A 24,032-nucleotide genomic window follows, 5' to 3' on the forward strand; every position below is an offset into this window, starting at 1 on the left:
ATGAGGGAACTGAGGCCAAGAGAATAATAATAATAATAATAATGATGGCATTTATTAAGTGCTTACTATGTGCCAAGCACTGTTCTAAGCGCTGGGGAGGTTACAATGTGATCGGGTTGTCGCTCCCAGGCTTCATCCCCATTTGACAGATGAGGGAACTGAGGCCCAGAGAATAATAATAATAATAATAATAATAATCATGGCATTTATTAAGCTCTTACTATGTGCCAAGCACTGTTCTAAGCGCTGGGGAGGTTACAAGGTGATCGGGTTGTCCCACGGGGGGCTCCCAGTCTTCATCCCCATTTGACAGATGAGGGAACTGAGGCCCAGAGAATAATAATAATAATGATGATGGCATTTATTAAGCACTTACTATGTGCCAAGCACTGTTCTAAGCGCTGGGGCGGTTACAAGGCGATCGGGTTGTCGCTCCCAGGCTTCATCCCCATTTGACAGATGAGGGAACTGAGGCCCAGAGAATAATAATAATAATGATGATGGCATTTATTAAGCGCTGACTATGTGCTAGAAGCGGCGTGGCTTAGTGGAAAGAGCCCGGGCTTTGGAGTCAGAGGTAATGGGTTCAAATCCCAGCTCCGCTGCTTGTCAGCTGTGTGACTTTGGGCAAGTCACTTCACTTCTGTGTGCCTCAGTTACCTCATCTGTAAAGTGGGGATGAAGACTGTGAGCCCCCCGTGGGCCAACCTGATCACCTTGTAACGTCCCCAGCGCTTAGAACAGTGCTTTGCACATAGTAAGCGCGTAATAAATGCCATTATTATTATTATTATTATTGCGGCGTGGCTTAGTGGAAAGAGCCCGGGCTTTGGAGTCAGAGGTAATGGGTTCAAATCCCGGCTCCGCTGCTTGTCAGCTGTGTGACTTTGGGCAAGTCACTAAACTTCTGTATGCCTCAGTTACCTCATCTGTAAAGTGGGGATGAAGACTGTGAGCCCCCCGTGGGCCAACCTGATCACCTTGTAACCTCCCCAGCGCTTAGAGCAGTGCTTTGCACATAGTAAGCGCTTAATAAATGCCATTATTATTATTATTATTATTATTATTATTATTATTATCGCGGCGTGGCTTAGTGGAAAGAGCCCGGGCTTTGGAGTCAGAGGTAATGGGTTCAAATCCCGGCTCCGCTGCTTGTCAGCTGTGTGACTTTGGGCAAGTCACTAAACTTCTGTATCTATGTGTTGCCAACTTGTACTTCCCAAGCGCTTAGTACAGTGCTCTGCACATAGTAAGCGCTCAATAAATACGATTGATTGATTGATTGATTGATTCTGTATGCCTCAGTTACCTCATCTGTACAGTGGGGATGAAGACTGTGAGCCCCCCGTGGGCCAACCTGATCACCTTGTAACCTCCCCAGCGCTTACAGCAGTGCTTGGCACATAGTAAGCGTTTAATAAATGCCATTATTATTATTATGTGCCAAGCACTGTTCTAAGCGCTGGGCGGGGGGGAATGCAAGGTGATCGGGTTGTCCCACGGGGGGCTCCCAGTCTTCATCCCCATTTGACAGATGAGGGAACTGAGGCCCAGAGAAGTGAAGTGACTTATCCAAGGTCACCCAGCTGACAAGGGGAGGAGTCGGGATTCGAACCCACGACCTCGGCCTCCCGAGCCGCTGGGGGCGGGTGGGGTGAGCGGGGCCGGTCCCTCGACGCCTTCCTCTTCCCGCTCCGCTTCCTCCTCGCCTCCCCAGGAATTCGGATTCCCAGAGAAGGGGAGGAGGAGGAGGGGGAGGAGGAGGAGGAGGAAGAGGGAAGGGGAGGAGGGGGCAGGTGGGTCGGGGGCGGGGTTGGGCCTGCTCCCACCTGGTCCGGCTGCCTTGGCACACTTGCAGGAGGGCGGAGGTTGGGGCCCGGTATAAAGCGGCCCGGTGGCCGAGCCGTGGGCAACCCCACTTTCCGCCTCGCCCACCTCAGCCATGCCAACCCCAGCCATGCCACCCCTGCCCAGGCCCTCCCTCCATCTGCTGCCGCTGCTGCTGCTGGCACTGCTGTCCACAGGTGAGGGGGCCGGGGAGGGTGGGGGGCACCGGGCCCTGCCCTCTTGATGCCCCCATGCCCACCCCCCAGGGGGGCACCCGCAGCTGGTGACAGGGCTGCCCACCTCAACACACCCCAGGATGCCCTTAGGGAAGGGGGGACCCCAATTCCCACATCCCACAGACCAGGCCTCTCGCCCCCTTCAAGGCCTTATCGGAGGCCCATCTCCTCCAAGAAGCCTTCCCTCTAATATTACTCTATTTATTTTACTTGTACATATCTATTCTATTTATTTTATTGTGTTAGTAGGCTTGGTTTTGTTCTCTGTCTCTCCCTTTTAGACTGTGAGCCCACTGTTGGGTAGGGACTGTCTCTATATGTTGCCGACTTGGACTTCCCCTGCGCTTAGTACAGTGCTCTAGAGGCACACAGTAAGCGCTCAATAAATACGATTTATTTATTTATTTTACTTGTACAAATCTATTCTATTAATTTTATTGTGTTGGTATGCTTGGTTTTGTTCTCTGTCTCTCCCTTTTAGACTGTGAGCCCACTGTTGGGTAGGGACTGTCTCTATATGTTGCCGACTTGGACTTCCCCAGCGCTTAGTACAGTGCTCTGCACACGGGAAGCGCTCAATAAATACGATTTATTTATTTATTTTACTTGTACATATCTATTCTATTAATTTTATTGTGTTGGTATGCTTGGTTTTGTTCTCTGTCTCTCCCTTTTAGACTGTGAGCCCACTGCTGGGTAGGGACTGTCCCTATATGTTGCCGACTTGGACTTCCCCTGCGCTTAGTACAGTGCTCTAGAGGCACACAGTAAGCGCTCAATAAATACTATTTATTTATTTTACTTGTACATATCTATTCTATTTATTTTATTGTGTTAGTAGGCTTGGTTTTGTTCTCTGTCTCTCCCTTTTAGACTGTGAGCCCACTGCTGGGTAGGGACTGTCTCTATATGTTGCCGACTTGGACTTCCCCTGCGCTTACTACAGTGCTCTAGAGGCACACAGTAAGCGCTCAATAAATACGACTTATTTATTTAGTTTACTTGTACATATCTATGTATTTTATTTTGTTAGTATGTTTGGTTTTGTTCTCTGTCTCCCCCTTCTAGACTGTGAGCCCACTGTTGGGTAGGGACTGTCTCTAGATGTTGCCAACTTGTGCTTCCCCAGCGCTTAGTACAGTGCTCTGCACACAGTAAGCGCTCAATAAATACGATTTATTTATTTATTTTACTTGTACATATCCATTCTATTTATTTTATTTTGTTATTAGGTTTGGTTTTGTTCTCTGTCTCTCCCTTTTAGACTGTGAGCCCACTGCTGGGTAGGGACTGTCTCTATATGTTGCCGACTTGGACTTCCCCAGCGCTTAGTACAGTGCTCTGCACACAGTAAGCGCTCAATAAATGTGATTTATTTATTTATTTATTTATTTTACTTGTACATATCTATGTATTTTATTTTGTTAGTATGTTTGGTTTTGTTCTCTGTCTCTCCCTTTTAGACCGTGAGCCCACTGTCGGGTAGGGACCGTCTCTATATGTTGCCAACTTGGACTTCCCAAGCGCTTAGTACAGTGCTCTGCACACAGTAAGCGCTCAGTAAATCCGATTGATTGATTGATTCCCTGATTAAGCCTTCCCACTCCTTTCTGCGTCACCCCAGCTCACTCCCTTTGTGTGTGTGTGTGTGTGTGTCCCCCGCCCTCGTTGATTTATTCCCATTCACGTCCTTCTTCCCCTCTAGACTGGAAATTTCGTCTGGGGGCAGGGAGTGCATCCGCGTACGGTTGGATCCGTCCTCTCCCAAGCGCTTAGTCCAGCGCTCCGCACACAGCATGGTGGTCCGACCGGTTGACCGGAGGCTGCCCGGGGAAGGAACAGGGAGGGAAGAAGGGCCCCGGGGAATGTCGTGTCCCCACCACCACCACCACCACCACCACCGTAAACCCCACCCCATCGCTGTGGCTCCCCAACCCTGCGGAATGTATTTCCCTGTTGTACTTCAGCTCCCAGCTGGGCTCTGCCCTGGTCAGCTGGGGAGGGGCCGGGGTTGGGGGCGCGGGCGGCCGACTTCGCCGACCCCAAACAGGTATGAGCTCGGAAAGCAGGGCGACCGCTGGCTGGAGCACAAATACGGCACCTGTCGCTTCCTCTGTTTCAGCCCCGGCCTCCGGAACCCCTTCGACTTCAACCGTGGGCCCCGGAAACCCCTCGGCTACAACCGCCGGCTCCAGCGGCCCCTCGGCTACAACTCCCGCCCTCAAAACCTCTCCGGCTCCAACCGTGACCCTTGGAGCCTCCTCGGCTCCAACCGCTGCCCCCTCAAATCCCTCGGCTCCAACCACCAGCCCCGAAACCTCTCCGGCTCCAACCGTGACCCTTGGAGCCTCCTCGGCTCCAACCGCTGCCCCCTCAAATCCCTCGGCTCCAACCACCAGCCCCGAAACCTCTCCGGCTCCAACCGTGACCCCTGGAGCCTCCTCGGCTCCAACCGCTGCCCCCTCAAATCCCTCGGCTCCAACCACCAGCCCCGAAACCTCTCCGGCTCCAACCGTGACCCTTGGAGCCTCCTCGGCTCCAACCGCTGCCCCCTCAAATCCCTCGGCTCCAACCACCAGCCCCGAAACCTCTCCGGCTCCAACCGTGACCCTTGGAGCCAGCTCGGCTCCAACGATTGCCCCTTCAAATCCCTCGGCTCCAACCACCAGCCCCGAAACCTCTCCGGCTCCAACCGTGACCCTTGGAGCCCCCTCGGCTCCAACCGCTGCCCCCTCAAATCTCTCGGCTCCAACCACCAGCCCCGAAACCTCTCCGGCTCCAACCGTGACCCTTGGAGCCAGCTCGGCTCCAACGATTGCCCCCTCAAATCCCTCGGCTCCAACCACCACCCCCGAAACCTCTCCAGCTACAACCATGACCCCTGGAGCCCCTTCGGCTACCACCGTTGCCCCCGAAACTCCCTCGGCTACAACCACGGGCCCTGAAGCCTCCTCGTCTACAACCACGGGCCCCGGAGCCTCCTCGTCTACAACCACGGGCCCCGGAGCCCCCTCGGCTACAACTGCCGGCCCCAGAACTCCCTCGGTTTCAACCGCGGACCACAGTCGTCCCACCATGGCTATCCCAACTACCACAGCCGACCACGGCGGTCCCACCACGGCCGACCACGGCGGTCCCACCACGGCCAACCAGAGCGGTGCCACCTCGGCCACCACGGCCAACCTCACTCGTCCCACCTCGGCCACCACGGCCAACCCCACTCGTCCCACCTCGGCCACCACGGCCAACCACAGCCGTCCCGTCACCCCCACTTCCAGCTCCCCACCCGGCGCCCTCCCAGTCTCCGTTTTCTCTCTCTGCTTCCGCATCACCAACCGGGTCTTCAGCAATTCCCTACAGGACCCCCACTCTTCCCACTTCCGGGCGTTGGAGGAGAACATTTTGGAGCTGGTGAGTGGCATCCCCCACCCCCAGGCCTCGCCCTCCGATGCCACGGGGGAACCTTAGGTCCCTCCCCAACCCGCTGTCCCGCCAACTTGTCCTCCGTATCTGTTGCATCAGTTCCGAGAAGTCTTCAAGGACCTGGGTTTTCTGGGATACGCACACATCCGATTCAGGTACTTGGGAGGGGGTGGGGTGGTTCCGAGACCTTGGGCGGGGGGTTGGGGGAGGAAGACACCGGACCAGTGGAGACAAGGTTGGGGAGGGGAGGGCCCGGGACCTCAGGGGGGGGAAGGACCTGGGTTCTAATCCCGGCTCCGCCCCTTGTCTGCTGCGGGACCTTGGCCAAGTCAATTCGCCCTCTGGGCCTCAGTTCCCTCATCTGTAAAATGGGGACCTCGGGGGGGAAGGACCGGCTCCACCCCTTGTCTGCTGTGGGACCTTGGCCAAGTCACTTCGCCTCTCTGGGCCTCAGTTCCCTCGTCTGTAAAATGGGGACCTCGGGGGGGAAGGACTGGCTCCACCCCTTGTCTGCTGTGGGACCTTGGCCAAGTCACTTCGCCTCTCTGGGCCTCGGTTCCCCGTCTGTAAAATGGGAATTAAGACTGTGAGCCCCAGCAAGGATAGCTTCTGATTGTACCTACCGCAATGCTTACTATAGAGCCTGGCACCTAGTAAGCGCTCCACAAATACCGTTAAAGAGAACCTGGGCCCACGGATAGGGTCGGGGAGGGGAGGACGGGGCCCGGGTGCCAATCTGCCTGTGCCCAGTTCGGGCTCCGTGGTGGTGGACGCGTACCTGCTGTTCGCCCCGGGTCGGGCCACGGCCGAGGAGGTCCAGAAGACTCTTTCCAAGACCGAGAACACGACGGTCCTCGGCTTGAGGATCTCGGGGGTCAACGGTGAGCGGCGGGCCGGGGCTCGGACTCCCCCCCTTCCCCGAGGAGGCTCCGTCCGGCGGGGCGGGAGGAGTGGGGGGTCTGGGCTGATGCCCCTCCGCCGTCTGCCTTCCAGTACTGGACTGGAACCCGCCCAGCACAGGGCCCGCGGGCGCTTCCGTGCCCGGGTGGGGCATCGCCCTGCTGGTCTTGCTCAGCTTCCTGGTCCTCCTTGCCCTCATCCACCTTGTGTGGCTGGTGAGTGGCGGCTCCCCTTCCCCCTCCCCGCTTTTCTCCCACCTCTGACCCCCCCCGCCACCCTCTCGCCCCCTCCCCACTGTATCCACGAGCCCCTCCCAGCCCCCCATGGTGACCCCAGGCCCCCCGCCCCGCCGCCGTGCCCCGGCCCCCCTCCCGCCGGCCCCGCAGGTGACGGCCTGGTGGCGGCGGCGCCGGGGTGGCCGTTTCGACCTCTTCTCCTCCACCCGGGACACGTACCACCCGATGAGTGAGTACCCGGCCTATCACACCCACGGGAGCTACCTGGCCCCGGGCACCAAGCCCCGGCCTCACGGGGAGGTGAGCGGAGGGCGCGAGGCCTCGTGCTGGGAGCTGGGCCCCGGGCGGGCGAGGGGCGGGCCTGGGTGCTAGGCCCGTCGGGGGCCCGGGGAACCCGCGGGCCTTGGATCGCTCGGTTGAGGGGCAGGGGGCAGGTGGAGGAGCTCGCTACACCCCTTCCCCCTCCGCTTCCGCAGGCCCCATGTGCCCGTCCACACCTTCCGCTGGCAAATATTGATTCGGCTCCCTCCGTCCCCCTTCCCCGGGCCCGGCCCGGACCCTCCCTCCGCCCTCTCTCTCGGGTGAGAGGTCAGAGGGGAGAGGCCCGGGCCAGAGCCGGGGAAAGACAGCTGGGGTGTAATAATAATAATAATAATAATAATGGTAGCATTCATTAAGCGCTTACTCTGTGCAAAGCACCGTTCTAAGCGCTGGGGAGGTTAACAAGGTGATCGGGTTGTCCCCCGGGGGGCTCCCGGTCTTCATCCCCATTTTACAGATGAGGTCACTGAGGCCCAGAGAAGCGAAGTGACTTGCCCCAAGTCACGCAGCTGATAAGTGGCGGAGCCGGGATTTGAACCCATGACCTCGGACTCCAAAGCCCGGGCTCTTTCCACTGAACCACGCTGCTTCTCCAAGCAGTGTGAGGGCAGGACTGAGCCAGTCGGGCCTTGTGGGGCGGTGAAGGAACCCAGTTGTCCCTGCCCCTCGCTCTCCCCCCAGGTCTCTTCGGGCAACGGCGGCGGCGGCGGCGGTGGCATCTCCTTCACCAACCCGGCAGTCAACTCGGACAGCCTGTAGCGCTCCCCCCCCCCAACCGCCCCTCCCCGAGGCTGTGCCCACCCTGCAGCGGGTACGGTGCCCGCGGATGCCCGAGGAGCCCGTGCCGGCGCATGAAGGACCGCGGGCCGGGGACGGGCTGGACCCTCCCGTAATAAAAACCGCACCCCCTGCCCACTCACCCACCCTCACCGTGCCTGGTCTTGGCCTCTCTACGTGCGACGCCCCTGGTCCCCGGCGGGACGAACCCGCCCTCCGTGCCCCTTGGCGCCGCGTGCCCCGACCTCTCCCCTTCCCCGGCGGACTCCAGAGCTGCCCACCGTGACCCCCCTGGCACCGATCCAGGGGCACACGGTAACCACAGGTGGGGGTGGCGGTGTGAGAAGGTAAACTTTTCCCCGTGTGCCGCCCCTTGGCACGGGGCCCACACGCTCTTCTATTCTTAGCCACGCAAGTGGCCGACAGAGCCGGGCACTAGCGGAAGAAAAATCAACTCTGAGCTGATAAGAGGGCAGAGGGGCCGGGAAAGTGCTGGCCCTGGGCCCGCTGAGGGGGGCCGGGACGCCCAGTTGGCCTTTTTCCGGAACAGGGAAGCGGTTCCAGGTGACCGACCGGCTGCCCGGGGCCGCCCTCCCTCGCCCCGGCCTCCCGCCCAAACCTGGTGCCCTTCCCTGTGGGCATGGAGGAGGAAGGAAGGCCCCATGCCCGGTATCCACCCCTGCCCTTACTACGGTGCCTGGCACGTAGTAAGCACTTAACAAATACCATCATCAGTTATAATTCGGCCCGAAGACTGTCCTCGGGCCGGGCGGGCGGAAGCGGCCAGGGCTGGGGTGGGGATAATAATGATGGGTTTTATTAAGCACTTACTAGGTGCCGAGCGCCGGGGGAGATCCAAGGTAACCAGGTCATCCCCCGTGGGGCTCACGGTCGTCATCCCCGTTTGACAGATGAGGTCACTGAGGCCCAGAGAAGCGAGGCGACTGGCCCAAGGTCACCCAGCCGATAAGTGGCGGAGTCGGGATTGGAACCCACGACCTCTGACTCCCGAGCCCGGGCTCTGGCCACTGAGCCACGCTGCTTCCGCGCCCACCTAGGTCCCCCTCAAGCGGCAGAGCGCACACAGATACGCGCAATAATAATAATAATAATAACGATGACGGTACTTGAGAAGCAGCGTGGCTGGGCGCACACAGATACGCACAATAATAATAATAATAATAATAATAATAATAACGATGATGGTACTTGAGAAGCAGCATGGCTCAGTGGAAAGAGCCCGGGCTTTGGAATCAGAGGTCATGGGTTCAAATCCCGGCTCCTCCAATTGTCAGCTGTGTGACCTCGGGCAAGTCACTTAACTTCTCTGGGCCTCAGTTACCTCAACTGTCAAATGGGGATGAAGACTGTGAGCCCCCGTTGGGCCAACCTGATCACCTTGTAACCGCCCCAGCGCTTAGAACGGTGCTTTGCACACAGTAAGCGCTTAATAAATTCCATTATCATTATTATTACTCGTTAAGCGCTTACTAGGGGCCGAGCACCGTTCGAAGCGCTGGGGGAGCCACAAGGTCATCAGGTTGTCCCACGCGGGGCTCCCGGTCTTAATCCCCATTTTACAGACGAGGTCACCGAGGCCTAGAGAAGGGAGGTGGCTTGCCTGAGATGAGTGGCAGAGCCGGGATTAGAACCCACATCCTCCGACTCCCTTGCCCCCCAGTCACGCTGCTTCAACACCCCCAGTACTGCCACCCACCCACATGCACAGCCGCCTCCGCCAGCCAGAAACAGAAAAATGGGAGTGTGGGTAGGTCTGGGCGGGCTGCCAGTGGGCGAGCCTGGTGCTTTATTGATAGAAACGTCGAAACGGGGGTTGCCCGGGCAAGGACGGGGGCAGAGCGAAGCATGCGGGGAGGGGAGGGGGCGGAGGGGGGCAGGTAGGAGACCCCCATCCCTCCGTCTCCTGGAGTAGGGGCGGGGATGCCAGGCCCCGGGGTGGGGGGCAGGCAGAGCCGAGGTCGGGCAGAGTTAGGGGGCCGGTGCCCGCCCGGCTCAGTCGCCCTTGGGCAGCTTGCGGTCGGGGCGGTGGGCGGCCGTCTCCTGCAGCTGGACGGCGCCGCCCCCGATGAAGGCGAAGGCCGGGCAGACGGGACCCGAGCAGTCCAGGGGGCTCTCCCACAGCCCCCGGAAGGACACGGCGTCCAGGAAGCTGACCCGCCCGCGCTCGTAGTCCAGGCAGACGCCCAGGCGCGGGGGCAGGGGCACCGTGCTCACCCCCGGCCCGGCCTGCCCGGCCTGCCCGGCCTCGCGGCCTGTGAGCCCGGCCCCGCCGCCCAGCAGGATCTTGCCCATGCCAATGGTCAGGAAGGCGAAGGGCGGCGCCGCCTCCACCGCCGCGTCCTCGGCCCCGCTGTCGTGCCCGCTGTCCGGGTCGTACCTGTGGCGGGCACGGAGGGGGCGGTGAGCCGGGGGCCGCCCCTCCCCGGCTCCCCGTAACCGCCGTGGTAGTAGTGACGATGGCGACGGTATTTGTTAGGCGCCTACTCCGGGCCACGTTCTGTCCTAATCGGGGGGCGATCCGAGGTGATTGGGGTGGATACCGTCCCCGGCCTACACGGGACTCACGTTCTCAATCCCTGCTTCGCAAAATGAGGGAAACTGAGGTCCAGAGAAGTGGAGCGGCTTGACCGAGGTCACCCGGCAGAGACGAGGCGGAGCCGGGATTAGAACCCAGGGCCTTCTAATTCCCAGGCCCGGGCTCTAGCCGCTGGACCCCGCTGCTTCTCACGGCTCCGGGACTCCCGTCCTCTACACCCACGGCCCCCCCAGTCCGCCCCGTGGCTCTGGGGTCCTTGCGGCCCCCGTCCATCTCACCATTTCTAGACTGTGAGCCCACTGTTGGGTAGAGACCGTCTCTGTATGTTGCCAACTTGTGCTTCCCAGGCGCTTAGTACAGTGCTCCGCACACGGTAAGCGCTCAATAAATACGATCGAATGAATGAATGAATCCCACGGCCCCGGACCCTCCCGTCCTCCCCCATTCATCATCATCATCATCAATCGTATTTATTGAGTGCTTACTATCATCATCAATCATATTTATTGAGCGCTTACTATGTGCAGAGCACTGTACTAAGCGCTTGGGAAGGACAAATTGGCAACATATAGAGAGAGTCCCTACCCAACAGTGGGCTCACAGTCTAAAAGACCCCATGGCCCGGGGTCTACTGTCTCCCACACTCTTAGCTCCCTGTCCATCCCATGACCCTTAGTCCAGTGCTCTGCACACAGTAAGCGCTCAATAAATACGATTGAATGAATGACCCTGGGCCTCCCGTCTATTACAGGGCCCTTGGCCCCTCCCCACCCCGATCCCTAGCCCTCCAGTCCTAGGCTCCTCCCCATCGCCGACACCCCTAGCCCCTGCGTGGCTCAGTGGAAAGAGCCCGGGCTTGGGAGTCAGACGTCCTGGGTTCTAATCCTGCCTCCCCCCCATGTCGACTGGCTCCTCCCCATGTTTACTGGGAAGCAGCGTGGCTCAGTGGAAAGAGCCCGGGCTTTGGAGCCAGAGGTCATGGGTTCAAATCCCGGCTCTGCCAGTTGCCAGCTGTGTGACTTTGGGCAAGTCACTTCACTTCTCTGTGCCTCAGTTACCTCATCTGTAAAAATGGGGATTAAGACTGTGAGCCCCCCGTGGGACAACCTGATCACCTTGTAATATCTCCAGTGCTTAGAACAGTGCTTTGCACATAGTAAGTGCTTAATAAATGCCATCATTATTATTATTATTATGTCTGCTGTGTGACCTTGGGCAAGTCACTTCACTTCTCTGAGCCTCAGTTCCCTCATCTGTAGAATGGGGATGAAGACTGTGAGCCCCGCATGGGACAACCTGATCACCTCGGATCGCCACGAGCGCTTAGAACAGTGCTTGGCACATAGTAAATGCTTAACAAATGCCATCATTATTATTATTAAAGAGCCCAAGCTTGGGAGTCAGAGGACGTGGGTTCTAACCCTGGCTCTGCCACCTGTCCGCTGTGTGACCTTGGGCAAGTCACTTCACTTCTCTGAGCCTCAGTTCCCTCATCTGTAGAATGGGGATGAAGACTGGGAGCCCCGCATGGGACAACCTGATCACCTCGGATCCCCCCCAGTGCTTAGAACAGTGCTTGGCACATAGTAAATGCTTAACAAATGCCACCATTATTATTATTAAAGAGCCCGAGCTTGGGAGTCAGAGGACGTGGGTTCTAACCCTGGCTCTGCCACCTGTCTGCTGTGTGACCTTGGGCAAGCCACTTAACTTCTCTGTGCCTCAGTTTCCTCATCTGTAAAATGGGGATGAAGACTGGGAGCCCCCTGTGGGACAACCTGATCACCTTGTATCCCCCCCAACAACAACAATAATGGCATTTGTTAAGCGCTTACTATGTGCAAAGCACTGTTCTAAGCGCTGGGGAGGTTACAAGGTGATCAGGTTGTCCCACGGGGGGCTCACAGTTTTAATCCCCATTTTCCAGATGAGGGAACTGAGGCACAGAAAAATTAAGTGACTTGACCAAAGTCACACAGCTGACAGTTGGCGGTGCCGGGATTTGAACCCATGACCTCTGACTCCAAAGCCCGGGCTCTTTCCACTGAGCCACGCTGCTTACTCTTACCCAGCGCTTAGAACAGTGCTTGGCACATAGTAAACGCTTAACAAATGCCACCATTATTATTATTAAAGAGCCCGAGCTTGGGAGTCAGCGTATGTGGGTTCTAATCCTGGCTCTGCCACCTGTCTGCTGTGTGACCTTGGGCAAGTCACTTCACTTCTCTGAGCCTCAGTTCCCTCATTTGTAAAATGGGGATGAAGACTGTGAGCCCCACAAGGGACAACCTGATCACCTTGTATCCCCCCCCAGCGCTTAGAACAGTGCTTGGCACACAGTAAACACTTAACAAATGCCATCATTATTATTATTAAAGAGCCCGAGCTTGGGAGTCAGAGGACGTGGGTTCTAACCCCGGCTCTGCCACCTGTCTGCTGTGTGACCTTGGGCAAATCACTTCATTTCTCTGAGCCTCAGTTTCCTCATCTGTAAAATGGGGATAAAGACTGGGAGCCCCCCGTGGGACAACCTGATCACCTTGTATCCCCCCCTCCAGCGCTTACAACAGTGCTTGGCACATAGTAAGCGCTTACCAAATGCCATCATTATTATTATTAAAGAGCCCGAGCTTGGGAGTCAGAGGACGTGGGTTCTAACCCCGGCTCTGCCACCTGTCCGCTGTGTGAAGTTGGGCAAGCCACTTAACTTCTCTGTGCCTCAGTTTCCTCATCTGTAAAATGGGGATGAAGACTGGGAGCCCCTTGTGGGACAACCTGATCACCTCATATCCCCCCGCCCCCCCAGCGCTTAGAACAGTGCTTGGCACATAGTAAGCGCTTACCAAATGCCATCATCATTATTATTAAAGAGCCCGAGCTTGGGAGTCAGAGGACGTGGGTTCTAATTTTGGCTCTGCCACCTGTCTGCTGTGTGACTGATTGTCAATCAATCAATCGTACTTATTGAGTGCTTACTGGGTGCAGAGCACTGTACTAAGCGCTTGGGAAGTACCCTCAGTTTCCTCATCTGTAAAATGGGGGTGAAGACTGGGAGCCCCATGTGGGACAACCTGATTACCTTGTATCCACTTCAGTGCCCAGAACAGTGGTTGGCACATAGTAAGCGCTTTAACAAATACCCCCATCGTGATTATTATCAGTCCCAAACTCTCGGCCCCGGGCCCCATCCCACCTCTGACCCCTCCCAGCCCCCCAGGCCCGTCTTGGGGCAGGTCCCGCACCTGGGACTGGCCACGTCGGCCCCGCGGAAGGTGTCGTGCAGCTTGCTCTCCAGCCCGACGCCGACGCGCACGAGGAAGGAGGCCGGGTCCACGGCGCAGGCCCAGTAGCTGCGGCCCTGGGTGACGGCCACGTCGCCCAGGACCAGGTCGACGCTGAGGTGGCAGCTGGTCAGCAGGCGGTCGGCCGCCAGCAGCAGGGGCAGCCCGGGCAGGCTGCGGACGGCCCGCTGGTCCCGGCTCACGGCCAGCCGCTCACGGTTGCCCACGGCGCGGCCGTCCAGGGAGAAGTGAAGGACTGGGGAGGGCGGGAGGACCAGAGACACAAGCGGGTCAGACGGGGGTGGGGGGGGGGGGGACCGGGGGCGAGAAAGTTATGGTTGTACACATTTATTACTCTATTTATTTATTTATTTATTTATTTTACTTGTACATCTCTATCCTACTTATTTTATTTTGTTGGTATGTTTGGTTCTTCTTCCTCCTTCCCTTCCCCACAGCACCTGTATATATGTATATATGGTAGTACATATTTATTACTCTATTTATTTATTTATTTATTTTACTTGCACATCTCTATCCTACTTATTTCATTTTGTTGGTATGTTTGGTTCTGTTCTCTGTCTCCCCCTTTTAGACTGGGAGCCCACTGTTGGGTAGGGACTGTCTCTATGTGATGCCAATTTGTACTTCCCAAGCGCTTAGTCCAGTGCTCTGCACATAGTAAGCGCTCAATAAATACGATTGATTGATTGATTGATTGATTCTGTTCTCTGTCTCCCCCTTTTAGACTGGGAGCCCACTGTTGGGTAGGGACTGTTCTCTATGTGATGCCAATTTGTACTTCCCAAGCGCTTAGTCCAGTGCTCTGCACATAGTAAGCGCTCAATAAATACGATTGATTGATTGATTGATTGATTCTGTTCTCCGTCTCCCCCTTTTAGACTGTGAGCCCACTGTTGGGTAGGGACTGTTCTCTATGTGATGCCAATTTGTACTTCCCAAGCGCTTAGTCCGGTGCTCTGCACATAGTAAGCGCTCGATAAATACTATTGATTGATTGATTGATTGATTGATTGAGAAAGCCCACTGGAGCCCGCCGTTGGGTAGGCACCGTCTCCATATCAATCGATCGATCAATCAATCGTATTTATCGAGCGCTTACTGTGTGCAGAGCACTGGACGAAGCGCTTGGGAAGGACAAGCTGGCAACACCTAGAGACGGTCCCGACCCGCCGGCGGGCTCACGGTCTAGCAGGGGGGGAGACAGAGAACAAAACCAGGCTAACAAAATAAAATCAATAGAATAGATAGGTACCAGTAAAATAAATAAAAATAGAGTAATGGATATGTACTATATGTTGCCAACTTGTACATCCCAAGCTCTTAGTCCAGTGCTCTGCACACAGTAAGCGCTCAATAAACACGACTGATTGATTGATTGATTGATTGACTGGGAGCCCACTGCTGGGTAGGGACTGTCTCTATATGTTGCCAATTTGTACTTCCCAAGCGCTTAATACAGTGCTCTGCGCATAGTAAGCGCTCAATAAATACGATTGATGATGATGATGATTGGAGACAACCAGAGCTCCGAGAGGCCTTCCCAGACTGAGCCCCCTTTTCCCTCTCCTCCTTCCCCTCCCCACAGCCCTTGTCTATATATTTGTACTGATTTATTACTCTATTTTACCTGTACCTATTTACTATTCTATTTATTTTGTTAATCATGTGCGTCTAGACTGCGCCTCGTGTGACCTTCGAGACCGTGAGCCCACTGTTGGGTAGGGACCGTCTCTAGATGTTGCCAACTTGGACTTCCCAAGCGCTTAGTCCAGTGCTCTGCACACAGTAAGCGCTCAAGGACAATTCAACAATAAACAGTAGGAGAAGCAGCGTGGCTCAGTGGAAAGAGCCCGGGCTTTGGAGTCAGAGGTCACGGGTTCAAATCCCGGCTCTGCCAATTTTTTTTTTTTTGTATTTATTGAGCGCTTACTGTGTGCAGAGCACTGTACTAAGCTCTTGGGAAGTACAAATTGGCAACATATAGAGACAGTCCCTACCCAACAGTGGGCTCACAGTTTAAAAGCCAGTTGTCAGCTGTGTGACGCTGGGCAAGTCACTTCACTTCTCTGGGCCTCAGTTACCTCATCTGTAAAATGGGGATGAAGACTGGGAGCCCCAAGTGGGACAACCTGATCACCTTGTATCCCCCCCAGCGCTTAGAACAGTGCTTTGCACATAGTAAGCGCTTAACAAATACCACCATTAATAAATACGATTGAATGAATGAATGAATCTAGCTTTAATTCTTTTTGTTCCGACTATCTTGACACCCGTCTCCTTGTTTTGTTTTGTCATCCGTCTCCCCCTTCTAGACTGGGAGCCCGTCGTTGGGTAGGGACCGTCTCTATAGGTTGCCGACTTGGACTTCCCAAGCGCTTAGTACAGTGCTCTGCACACAGTAAGCGCTCAATGAATACGATTGAATGAATGAATGAACCAGAGGGTGTGGCAGGGGGGACGGATATACGGAGCTCATCGTGGGCAGGGAATGTGTTATATTATTCTATTGTCTACTCTTATTATTCTCTTATTCTATTATTATTCTATATGGGAAGCAGCACGACCGGAATGTGTTATATTATTCTATTGTCTACTCTTATTATTCTCTTATTCTATTATTATTCTATATGGGAAGCAGCACGGCCGGAATGTGTCATATTATTCTATTGTCTACTCTTATTATTCCCTCATTCTATTATTATTCTATTTGAAGCAGCACGACCGTAATGTGTTATATTATTCTATTGTCTACTCTTATTATTCTCTTATTCTATTATTATTCTATATGGGAAGCAGCACGGCCGGAATGTGTCATATTATTCTATTGTCTACTCTTATTATTCTCTTATTCTATTATTATTCTATATGTGAAGCAGCACGGCCTGAATGTGTCATATTATTCTATTGTCTACTCTTATTCATCATCAATCGTATTTATTGAGCGCTGACTCTGTGCAGAGCACTGTACTAAGCACTTGGGAAGTACAAGTCGGCAACATCTAGAGACGGTCCCTACCCAACAGTGGGCTCACAGCCTAAAAGGGGGAGACAGAGAACAAAACCAAACATACTAACAAAATAAAATAAATAGAATAGATATGTACAAGCAAAATAAATAAATAAATAAATAAATAGAGTAACAAACATGTACAAACAAATATACATATATACTCTTATTATTCTCTTATTCTATTATTATTCTATATGGGAAGCAGCACGGCCTGAATGTGTTATATCATTCTATTGTCTACTCTTATTATTCTCTTATTATTCTATATGGGAAGCAGCACGGCCGGAATGTGTTATATTATTCTATTGTCTACTCTTATTATTCTCTTATTCTATTATTATTCTATATGGGAAGCAGCACGGCCTGAAAGTGTTATATTATTCTATTGTCTACTCTTATTATTCTCTTATTCTATTATTATTCTATATGGGAAGCAGCACGGCCTGAATGTGTTATATTATTCTATTGTCTACTCTTATTATTCTCTTATTCTATTATTATTCTATATGGGAAGCAGCACGGCCTGAATGTGTCATATTGTTCTATTGTCTAGTCTTATTATTCTCTTATTCTATTATTATTCTATATGGGAAGCAGAACGGCCTGAATGTGTGATATTATTCTATTGTCTACTCTTAATATTCTCTTATTCTATTATTATTCTATATGGGAAGCAGCACGGCCTGAATGTGTGATATTATTCTATTGTCTACTCTTAATATTCTCTTAATCTATTATTATTCTATATAGGAAGCAGCACGGCCTGAATGTGTGATATTATTCTATTGTCTACTCTTAATATTCTCTTAATCTATTATTATTCTATATGGGAAGCAGCACGGCCTGAATGTGTGATATTATTCTATTGTCTACTCTTAATATTCTCTTAATCTATTATTATTCTATATAGGAAGCAGCACGGCCTGAATGTGTTATATTATTCTATTGCCTACTCTTATTATTCTCTTATTCTATTATTATTCTATATGGGAAGCAGCACGGCCTGAATGTGTGATATTATTCTATTGTCTACTCTTATTATTCTCTTATTCTATTATTATTCTATATGGGAAGTAGCACGGCCTGAATGTGTGATATTATTCTATTGTCTACTCTTAATATTCTCTTAATCTATTACTATTCTATATAGGAAGCAGCACGGCCTGAATGTGTTATATCATTCTATTGTCTACTCTTATTATTCTCTTATTCTGTTATTATTCTAGATGGGAAGCAGCACGGCCTGAATGTGTCATATTATTCTATTGTCTACTCTTATTATTCTCTTATTCTATTATTATTCTATATGGGAAGCAGCACGGCCTGAATGTGTTATATCTTTCTATTGTCTACTCTTATTATTCTCTTATTCTATTATTATTCTATATGGGAAGCAGCACGGCCTGAATGTGTTATATCATTCTATTGTCTACCCTTATTATTCTCTTATTCTATTATTATTCTATATGGGAAGCAGCACGGCCTGAATGTGTTATATTATTCTATTGTCTACTCTTATTATTCTCTTATTCTCTTATTATTCTATATGGGAAGCAGCACGGCCTGAATGTGTTATATTATTCTATTGTCTAAACTTATTATTCTTTTATTCTGTTATTATTCTATATGGGAAGCAGCACGGCTGGAATGTGTTATATTATTCTATTGTCTACTCTTATTATTCTCTTATTCTATTATTATTCTATATGGGGAGCAGCACGGCCGGAATGTGTTATATTATTCTATTGTCTACCCTTATTATTCTCTTATTCTATTATTATTCTATATGTGAAGCAGCACGGCCTGAATGTGTCATATTATTCTATTGTCTACTCTTATTCATCATCAATCGTATTTATTGAGCGCTGACTCTGTGCAGAGCACTGTACTAAGCACTTGGGAAGTACAAGTCGGCAACATCTAGAGACGGTCCCTACCCAACAGTGGGCTCACAGCCTAAAAGGGGGAGACAGAGAACAAAACCAAACATACTAACAAAATAAAATAAATAGAATAGATATGTACAAGTAAAATAAATAAATAAATAAATAAATAGAGTAACAAATATGTACAAACAAATATACATATATACTCTTATTATTCTCTTATTCTATTATTATTCTATATGGGAAGCAGCATGGCCTGAATGTGTTATATCATTCTATTGTCTACTCTTATTATTCTCTTATTCTCTTATTATTCTATATGGGAAGCAGCACGGCCGGAATGTGTTATATTATTCTATTGTCTACTCTTATTATTCTTTTATTCTATTATTATTCTATATGGGAAGCAGCACGGCCTGAAAGTGTTATATTATTCTATTGTCTACTCTTATTATTCTCTTATTCTATTATTATTCTATATGGGAAGCAGCACGGCCTGAATGTGTTATATCATTCTATTGTCTACTCTTATTATTCTCTTATTCTATTATTATTCTATATGGGAAGCAGCACGGCCTGAATGTGTTATATTATTCTACTGTCTACTCTTATTATTCTCTTATTCTATTATTATTCTATATGGGGAGCAGCACGACCGGAATGTGTTATATTATTCTATTGTCTACTCTTATTATTCTCTTATTCTATTATTATTCTATATGGGAAGCAGCACGGCCGGAATGTGTCATATTATTCTATTGTCTACTCTTATTATTCCCTCATTCTATTATTATTCTATGTGAAGCAGCACGACCGTAATGTGTGATATTATTCTATTGTCTACTCTTATTATTCTCTTATTCTATTATTATTCTATATGGGAAGCAGCATGGCCGGAATGTGTCATATTATTCTATTGTCTACTCTTATTATTCTCTTATTCTATTATTATTCTATATGTGAAGCAGCACGGCCTGAATGTGTCATATTATTCTATTGTCTACTCTTATTCATCATCAATCGTATTTATTGAGCGCTTACTCTGTGCAGAGCACTGTACTAAGCACTTGGGAAGTACAAGTCGGCAACATCTAGAGACGGTCCCTACCCAACAGTGGGCTCACAGCCTAAAAGGGGGAGACAGAGAACAAAACCAAACATACTAACAAAATAAAATAAATAGAATAGATATGTACAAGTAAAATAAATAAATAAATAAAAAGAGTAACAAATATGTACAAACAAATATACATATATACTCTTATTATTCTCTTATTCTCTTATTATTCTATATGGGAAGCAGCACGGCCTGAATGTGTTATATCATTCTATTGTCTACTCTTATTATTCTCTTATTCTCTTATTATTCTATATGGGAAGCAGCACGGCCGGAATGTGTTATATTATTCTATTGTCTACTCTTATTATTCTTTTATTCTATTATTATTCTATATGGGAAGCAGCACGGCCTGAAAGTGTTATATTATTCTATTGTCTACTCTTATTATTCTCTTATTCTATTATTATTCTATATGGGAAGCAGCACGGCCTGAATGTGTTATATTATTCTATTGTCTACTCTTATTATTCTTTTATTCTATTATTATTCTATATGGGAAGCAGCACGGCCTGAAAGTGTTATATTATTCTATTGTCTACTCTTATTATTCTCTTATTCTATTATTATTCTATATGGGAAGCAGCACGGCCTGAATGTGTTATATCATTCTATTGTCTACTCTTATTATTCTCTTATTCTATTATTATTCTATATGGGAAGCAGCACGGCCTGAATGTGTTATATTATTCTACTGTCTACTCTTATTATTCTCTTATTCTATTATTATTCTATATGGGGAGCAGCACGACCGGAATGTGTTATATTATTCTATTGTCTACTCTTATTATTCTCTTATTCTATTATTATTCTATATGGGAAGCAGCACGGCCGGAATGTGTCATATTATTCTATTGTCTACTCTTATTATTCCCTCATTCTATTATTATTCTATGTGAAGCAGCACGACCGTAATGTGTTATATTATTCTATTGTCTACTCTTATTATTCTCTTATTCTATTATTATTCTATATGGGAAGCAGCATGGCCGGAATGTGTCATATTATTCTATTGTCTACTCTTATTCATCATCAATCGTATTTATTGAGCGCTTACTCTGTGCAGAGCACTGTACTAAGCACTTGGGAAGTACAAGTCGGCAACATCTAGAGACGGTCCCTACCCAACAGTGGGCTCACAGCCTAAAAGGGAGAGACAGAGAACAAAACCAAACATACTAACAAAATAAAATAAATAGAATAGATATGTACAAGTAAAATAAATAAATAAATAAATAAATAGAGTAACAAATATGTACAAACAAATATACATATATACTCTTATTATTCTCTTATTCTCTTATTATTCTATATGGGAAGCAGCACGGCCTGAATGTGTTATATCATTCTATTGTCTACTCTTATTATTCTCTTATTCTCTTATTATTCTATATGGGAAGCAGCACGGCCGGAATGTGTTATATTATTCTATTGTCTACTCTTATTATTCTTTTATTCTATTATTATTCTATATGGGAAGCAGCACGGCCTGAAAGTGTTATATTATTCTATTGTCTACTCTTATTATTCTCTTATTCTATTATTATTCTATATGGGAAGCAGCACGGCCTGAATGTGTTATATTATTCTACTGTCTACTCTTATTATTCTCTTATTCTATTATTATTCTATATGGGGAGCAGCACGGCCTGAATGGGTTATATTATTCTATTGTCTACTCTTATTATTCTCTTATTATTCTATATGGGAAGCAGCATGGCCTGAATGTGTTATATTATTCTATTGTCTACTCTTATTATTCTCTTAGTGCTTTGCACATAGTAAGCGCTTAACAAACGCCATTATTAGCGTTATATTATTCTATTGTCTACTCTTATTATTCTCTTATTATTCTATACGGGAAGCAACACGGCCTGAATATGTTTTATTATTCTATTGTCTACTCTTATTATTCTCTTATTCTATTATTATTCTATATGGGAAGCAGCACGGCCGGCCTGGAGGATACAGCCTGGGAGTCATGAGTTCTAATCCCGGCTCCACCACTTGTCTGCTGGGTGACCTTGGGCAAGTCACTTCACTTCTCTGGGCCTCGGTTCCCTCATCTGTAAAATGGGGATTGAGACTGTGAGTGATGACTTGACACCTGTCCACACGTTTTGTTTTGTTGTCTGTCTCCCCCTTCTAGACTGGGAGCCCGTCGTTGGGTAGGGACCGTCTCTAGATGTTTCCGACTTGGACTTCCCAAGCGCTTAGTACAGTGCTCTGCACACAGTAAGCGCTCCATAAATATGATTGAATGAATAAATACGATTGAATGAATGAATGAACCAGAGGGTGCGGCGGGGGGGACGGACATACGGAGCTCATTGTGGGCAGGGAATGTGTTATATTATTCTATTGTCTATTCTTATTATTCCCTTATTCTATTACCATTCTATATGGGAAGCAGCACGGCCTAGAAGATAGAGCCTGAGAAACGGAAGGTCATGAGTTCCAATCCCGCCTCCGCCACTCGTCTGCTGGGTGACCTTGGGAAAGTCACTTCACTTCTCTGGGCCTCTCAGTTCCCTCATCTGTAAAATGGGGATCGAGACGGTGAGTGATGACTTGACACCTGTCCGCGTGTTTTGTTTTGTTGTCCGTCTCCCCCTTCTAGACTGAGCCCGTTGTTGGGTAGGGACCGTCTCTATATGTTGCCGACTTGTACTTCCTAAGCGTTTAGTACAGTGCTCTGCACACAGTAAGCGCTCCATAAATACGATTGAATGAATGAATGTGGGACAGGGACTGTGTCTGACCCCATTTGCTTGGATCCACCCCAGTCGTACGGTGCCTGGCACAGAGAAAGCGCTTAACAAATACCATCATTATTATTACTGTCCTCTCCCAAGCGCTTAGTATGGTGCCCCGCACACAGGAAGTGCTCAATGAATACGATTGAACGAATGGTAGAGGAGGGCACAGGGTGAGCACGGAGCGGACATGAGGGAGGGGAGTCACCTGGGGTCAGAGAGGGACGTCCGGGTACAGGACAGTAAGTCCAGTGGTATTCACTGGTATTCTTTTATCATCGTCAATCGTATTTATTGAGCGCTTACTGTGTGCAGAGCACTGTAAGTTGGTAACATATAGAGACAGTCCCTACCCAGCAGTGGGCTCACAGTCTAAAAGACCCACTGTTGGGTAGGGACAGTCTCTATATGTTGCCAACTTGTACTTCCCAAGCGCTTAGTACAGTGCTCTGCACACAGTAAGCGCTCAATAAATACGATTGATTGATTGATTGGGAGCTGGGGGGAATGCCCGGCCCTGACTGGGCAGTGTGGGGGCCACTGGCCGGGAGGCATGGGGGGTAATAATAATAATAATAATAATAATAATAATAATAATGGTATTTGTTAAGCGCTTACTATGTGCAAAGCACTGTTCTAAGAGCTGGGGAGGTTACAAGGTGATCAGGTTGTCCCGGGGGGGCTCACAGTTTTCACCCCCATTTGACAGAAGAGGGAACTGAGACCCAGACTTGCCCAAAGTCACCCAGCTGACGGTTGGCAGGGCCAGGATTTGAACCCACGACCTCTGACTCCAAAGCCCGGGCTCTTTCCACCAAGCCCCGCTGCTTCGTGGGAGGCACAGTGGGCACCGATCAGGAGTCGTGCGGGCGGCACTGACCAGGGGGAATGGGGAGCGCTGCCCAGGAGGAATGGGGAGGACTGATCGCTTAAGCGCTTCGTACAGTGCTCTGCACAGAGTAAGCGCTCAATAAATACGATTGGAAGTCCTGGGGAGCACTGACCCGGGGCGGGCGGCGTGTGCAAGTAGACGTCCTCGCTGTACTCGCCCAGGCCGGCCCGGTTGCAGCCGCGGACGCGCAGGACGTAGACGGCGCCCGTGTCCGCGTTCTCCAGGATGGCACTGGTGCCCCTGACGTCCTCGCGTCGCTGCCAGCGCGGGGCACCCGGGGCGTCCGTCCGACGGAACTCCACCGTGAAGTGCCAGGCCGGCGGGGACTGCGGGGGCAGGCGCCAGCACAGGAAGATCTGGTCGTAGGCGAACGTGCGCTGGGTGTCGATGACCGGGGCCTCGGGCACTGCCGGGGGAGACGGGGAGGCCGAGGGTCAGGGCGCCCGCCGGGCGTCGGGGGCCGGACGCCGGGGCGGGAGAGGGCCGGGAGGTGAGTGTGGGTGAGGGCCCGGGGAAAGGAGGGCTGGAGGGGCAGGGGCCGGGCACAGGGGCAAGGAGAGAAACACGGCAAGGCCGAGGGGAAAGGCCGAGAGCGCCCAAGGGCACGGGGAGGACAGAAACACGGCAAGGCCGAGGAGAAAGGCCGAGAGCGCCCAAGGGCACGGGGAGGAGAGAAACAGGGCAAGGCCGAGGAGAAAGGCCGAGAGCGCCCAAGGTCACGGGGAGGAGAGAAACACGGCAAGGCCGAGGAGAAAGGCCGAGAGCGCCCAAGGTCACGGGGAGGAGACA

At 50.8% G+C, this 24,032-nt stretch overlaps 2 protein-coding genes across 4 annotated transcripts in view; one reads left to right on the forward strand and one right to left on the reverse strand.

The window, feature by feature from the left end:
* Positions 1 to 1,957: 1,957 nt before the first annotated feature.
* Positions 1,958 to 7,859, forward strand: MUC1 (mucin 1, cell surface associated). Its single transcript, XM_038768490.1, has 7 exons — positions 1,958 to 2,024; positions 4,114 to 5,474; positions 5,586 to 5,641; positions 6,237 to 6,367; positions 6,480 to 6,601; positions 6,773 to 6,922; positions 7,625 to 7,859. The coding sequence occupies exons 1-7, from the start codon at positions 1,958 to 1,960 to the stop codon at positions 7,700 to 7,702; spliced, it is 1,965 nt and encodes a 654-aa protein (XP_038624418.1). The 3' UTR covers positions 7,703 to 7,859.
* A 1,686-nt stretch (positions 7,860 to 9,545) lies between these two features.
* The window catches only part of TRIM46 (tripartite motif containing 46), a 43,216-nt gene continuing 28,729 nt past the window's right edge, over positions 9,546 to 24,032 (reverse strand). For 2 of the 3 annotated variants that reach the window (XM_038768645.1, XM_038768644.1), the window contains exons 8-10: positions 23,356 to 23,649; positions 13,520 to 13,814; positions 9,547 to 10,118 (exon numbers count right to left, since the gene is read on the reverse strand). In XM_038768645.1, coding sequence (XP_038624573.1) covers positions 9,734 to 10,118; positions 13,520 to 13,814; positions 23,356 to 23,649 — 974 coding nt within the window. In that variant the 3' untranslated portion in view covers positions 9,547 to 9,733. Of the gene's footprint in view, positions 10,119 to 13,519; positions 13,815 to 23,355; positions 23,650 to 24,032 lie in introns of all 3 variants that reach the window. The other variant, XM_038768643.1, reaches the window with a different exon arrangement.

This window comes from Tachyglossus aculeatus, chromosome Y4 (genome assembly GCF_015852505.1).
Source record: "Tachyglossus aculeatus isolate mTacAcu1 chromosome Y4, mTacAcu1.pri, whole genome shotgun sequence".
In the NCBI taxonomy this organism is placed as follows: Eukaryota; Metazoa; Chordata; class Mammalia; order Monotremata; family Tachyglossidae; genus Tachyglossus; species Tachyglossus aculeatus.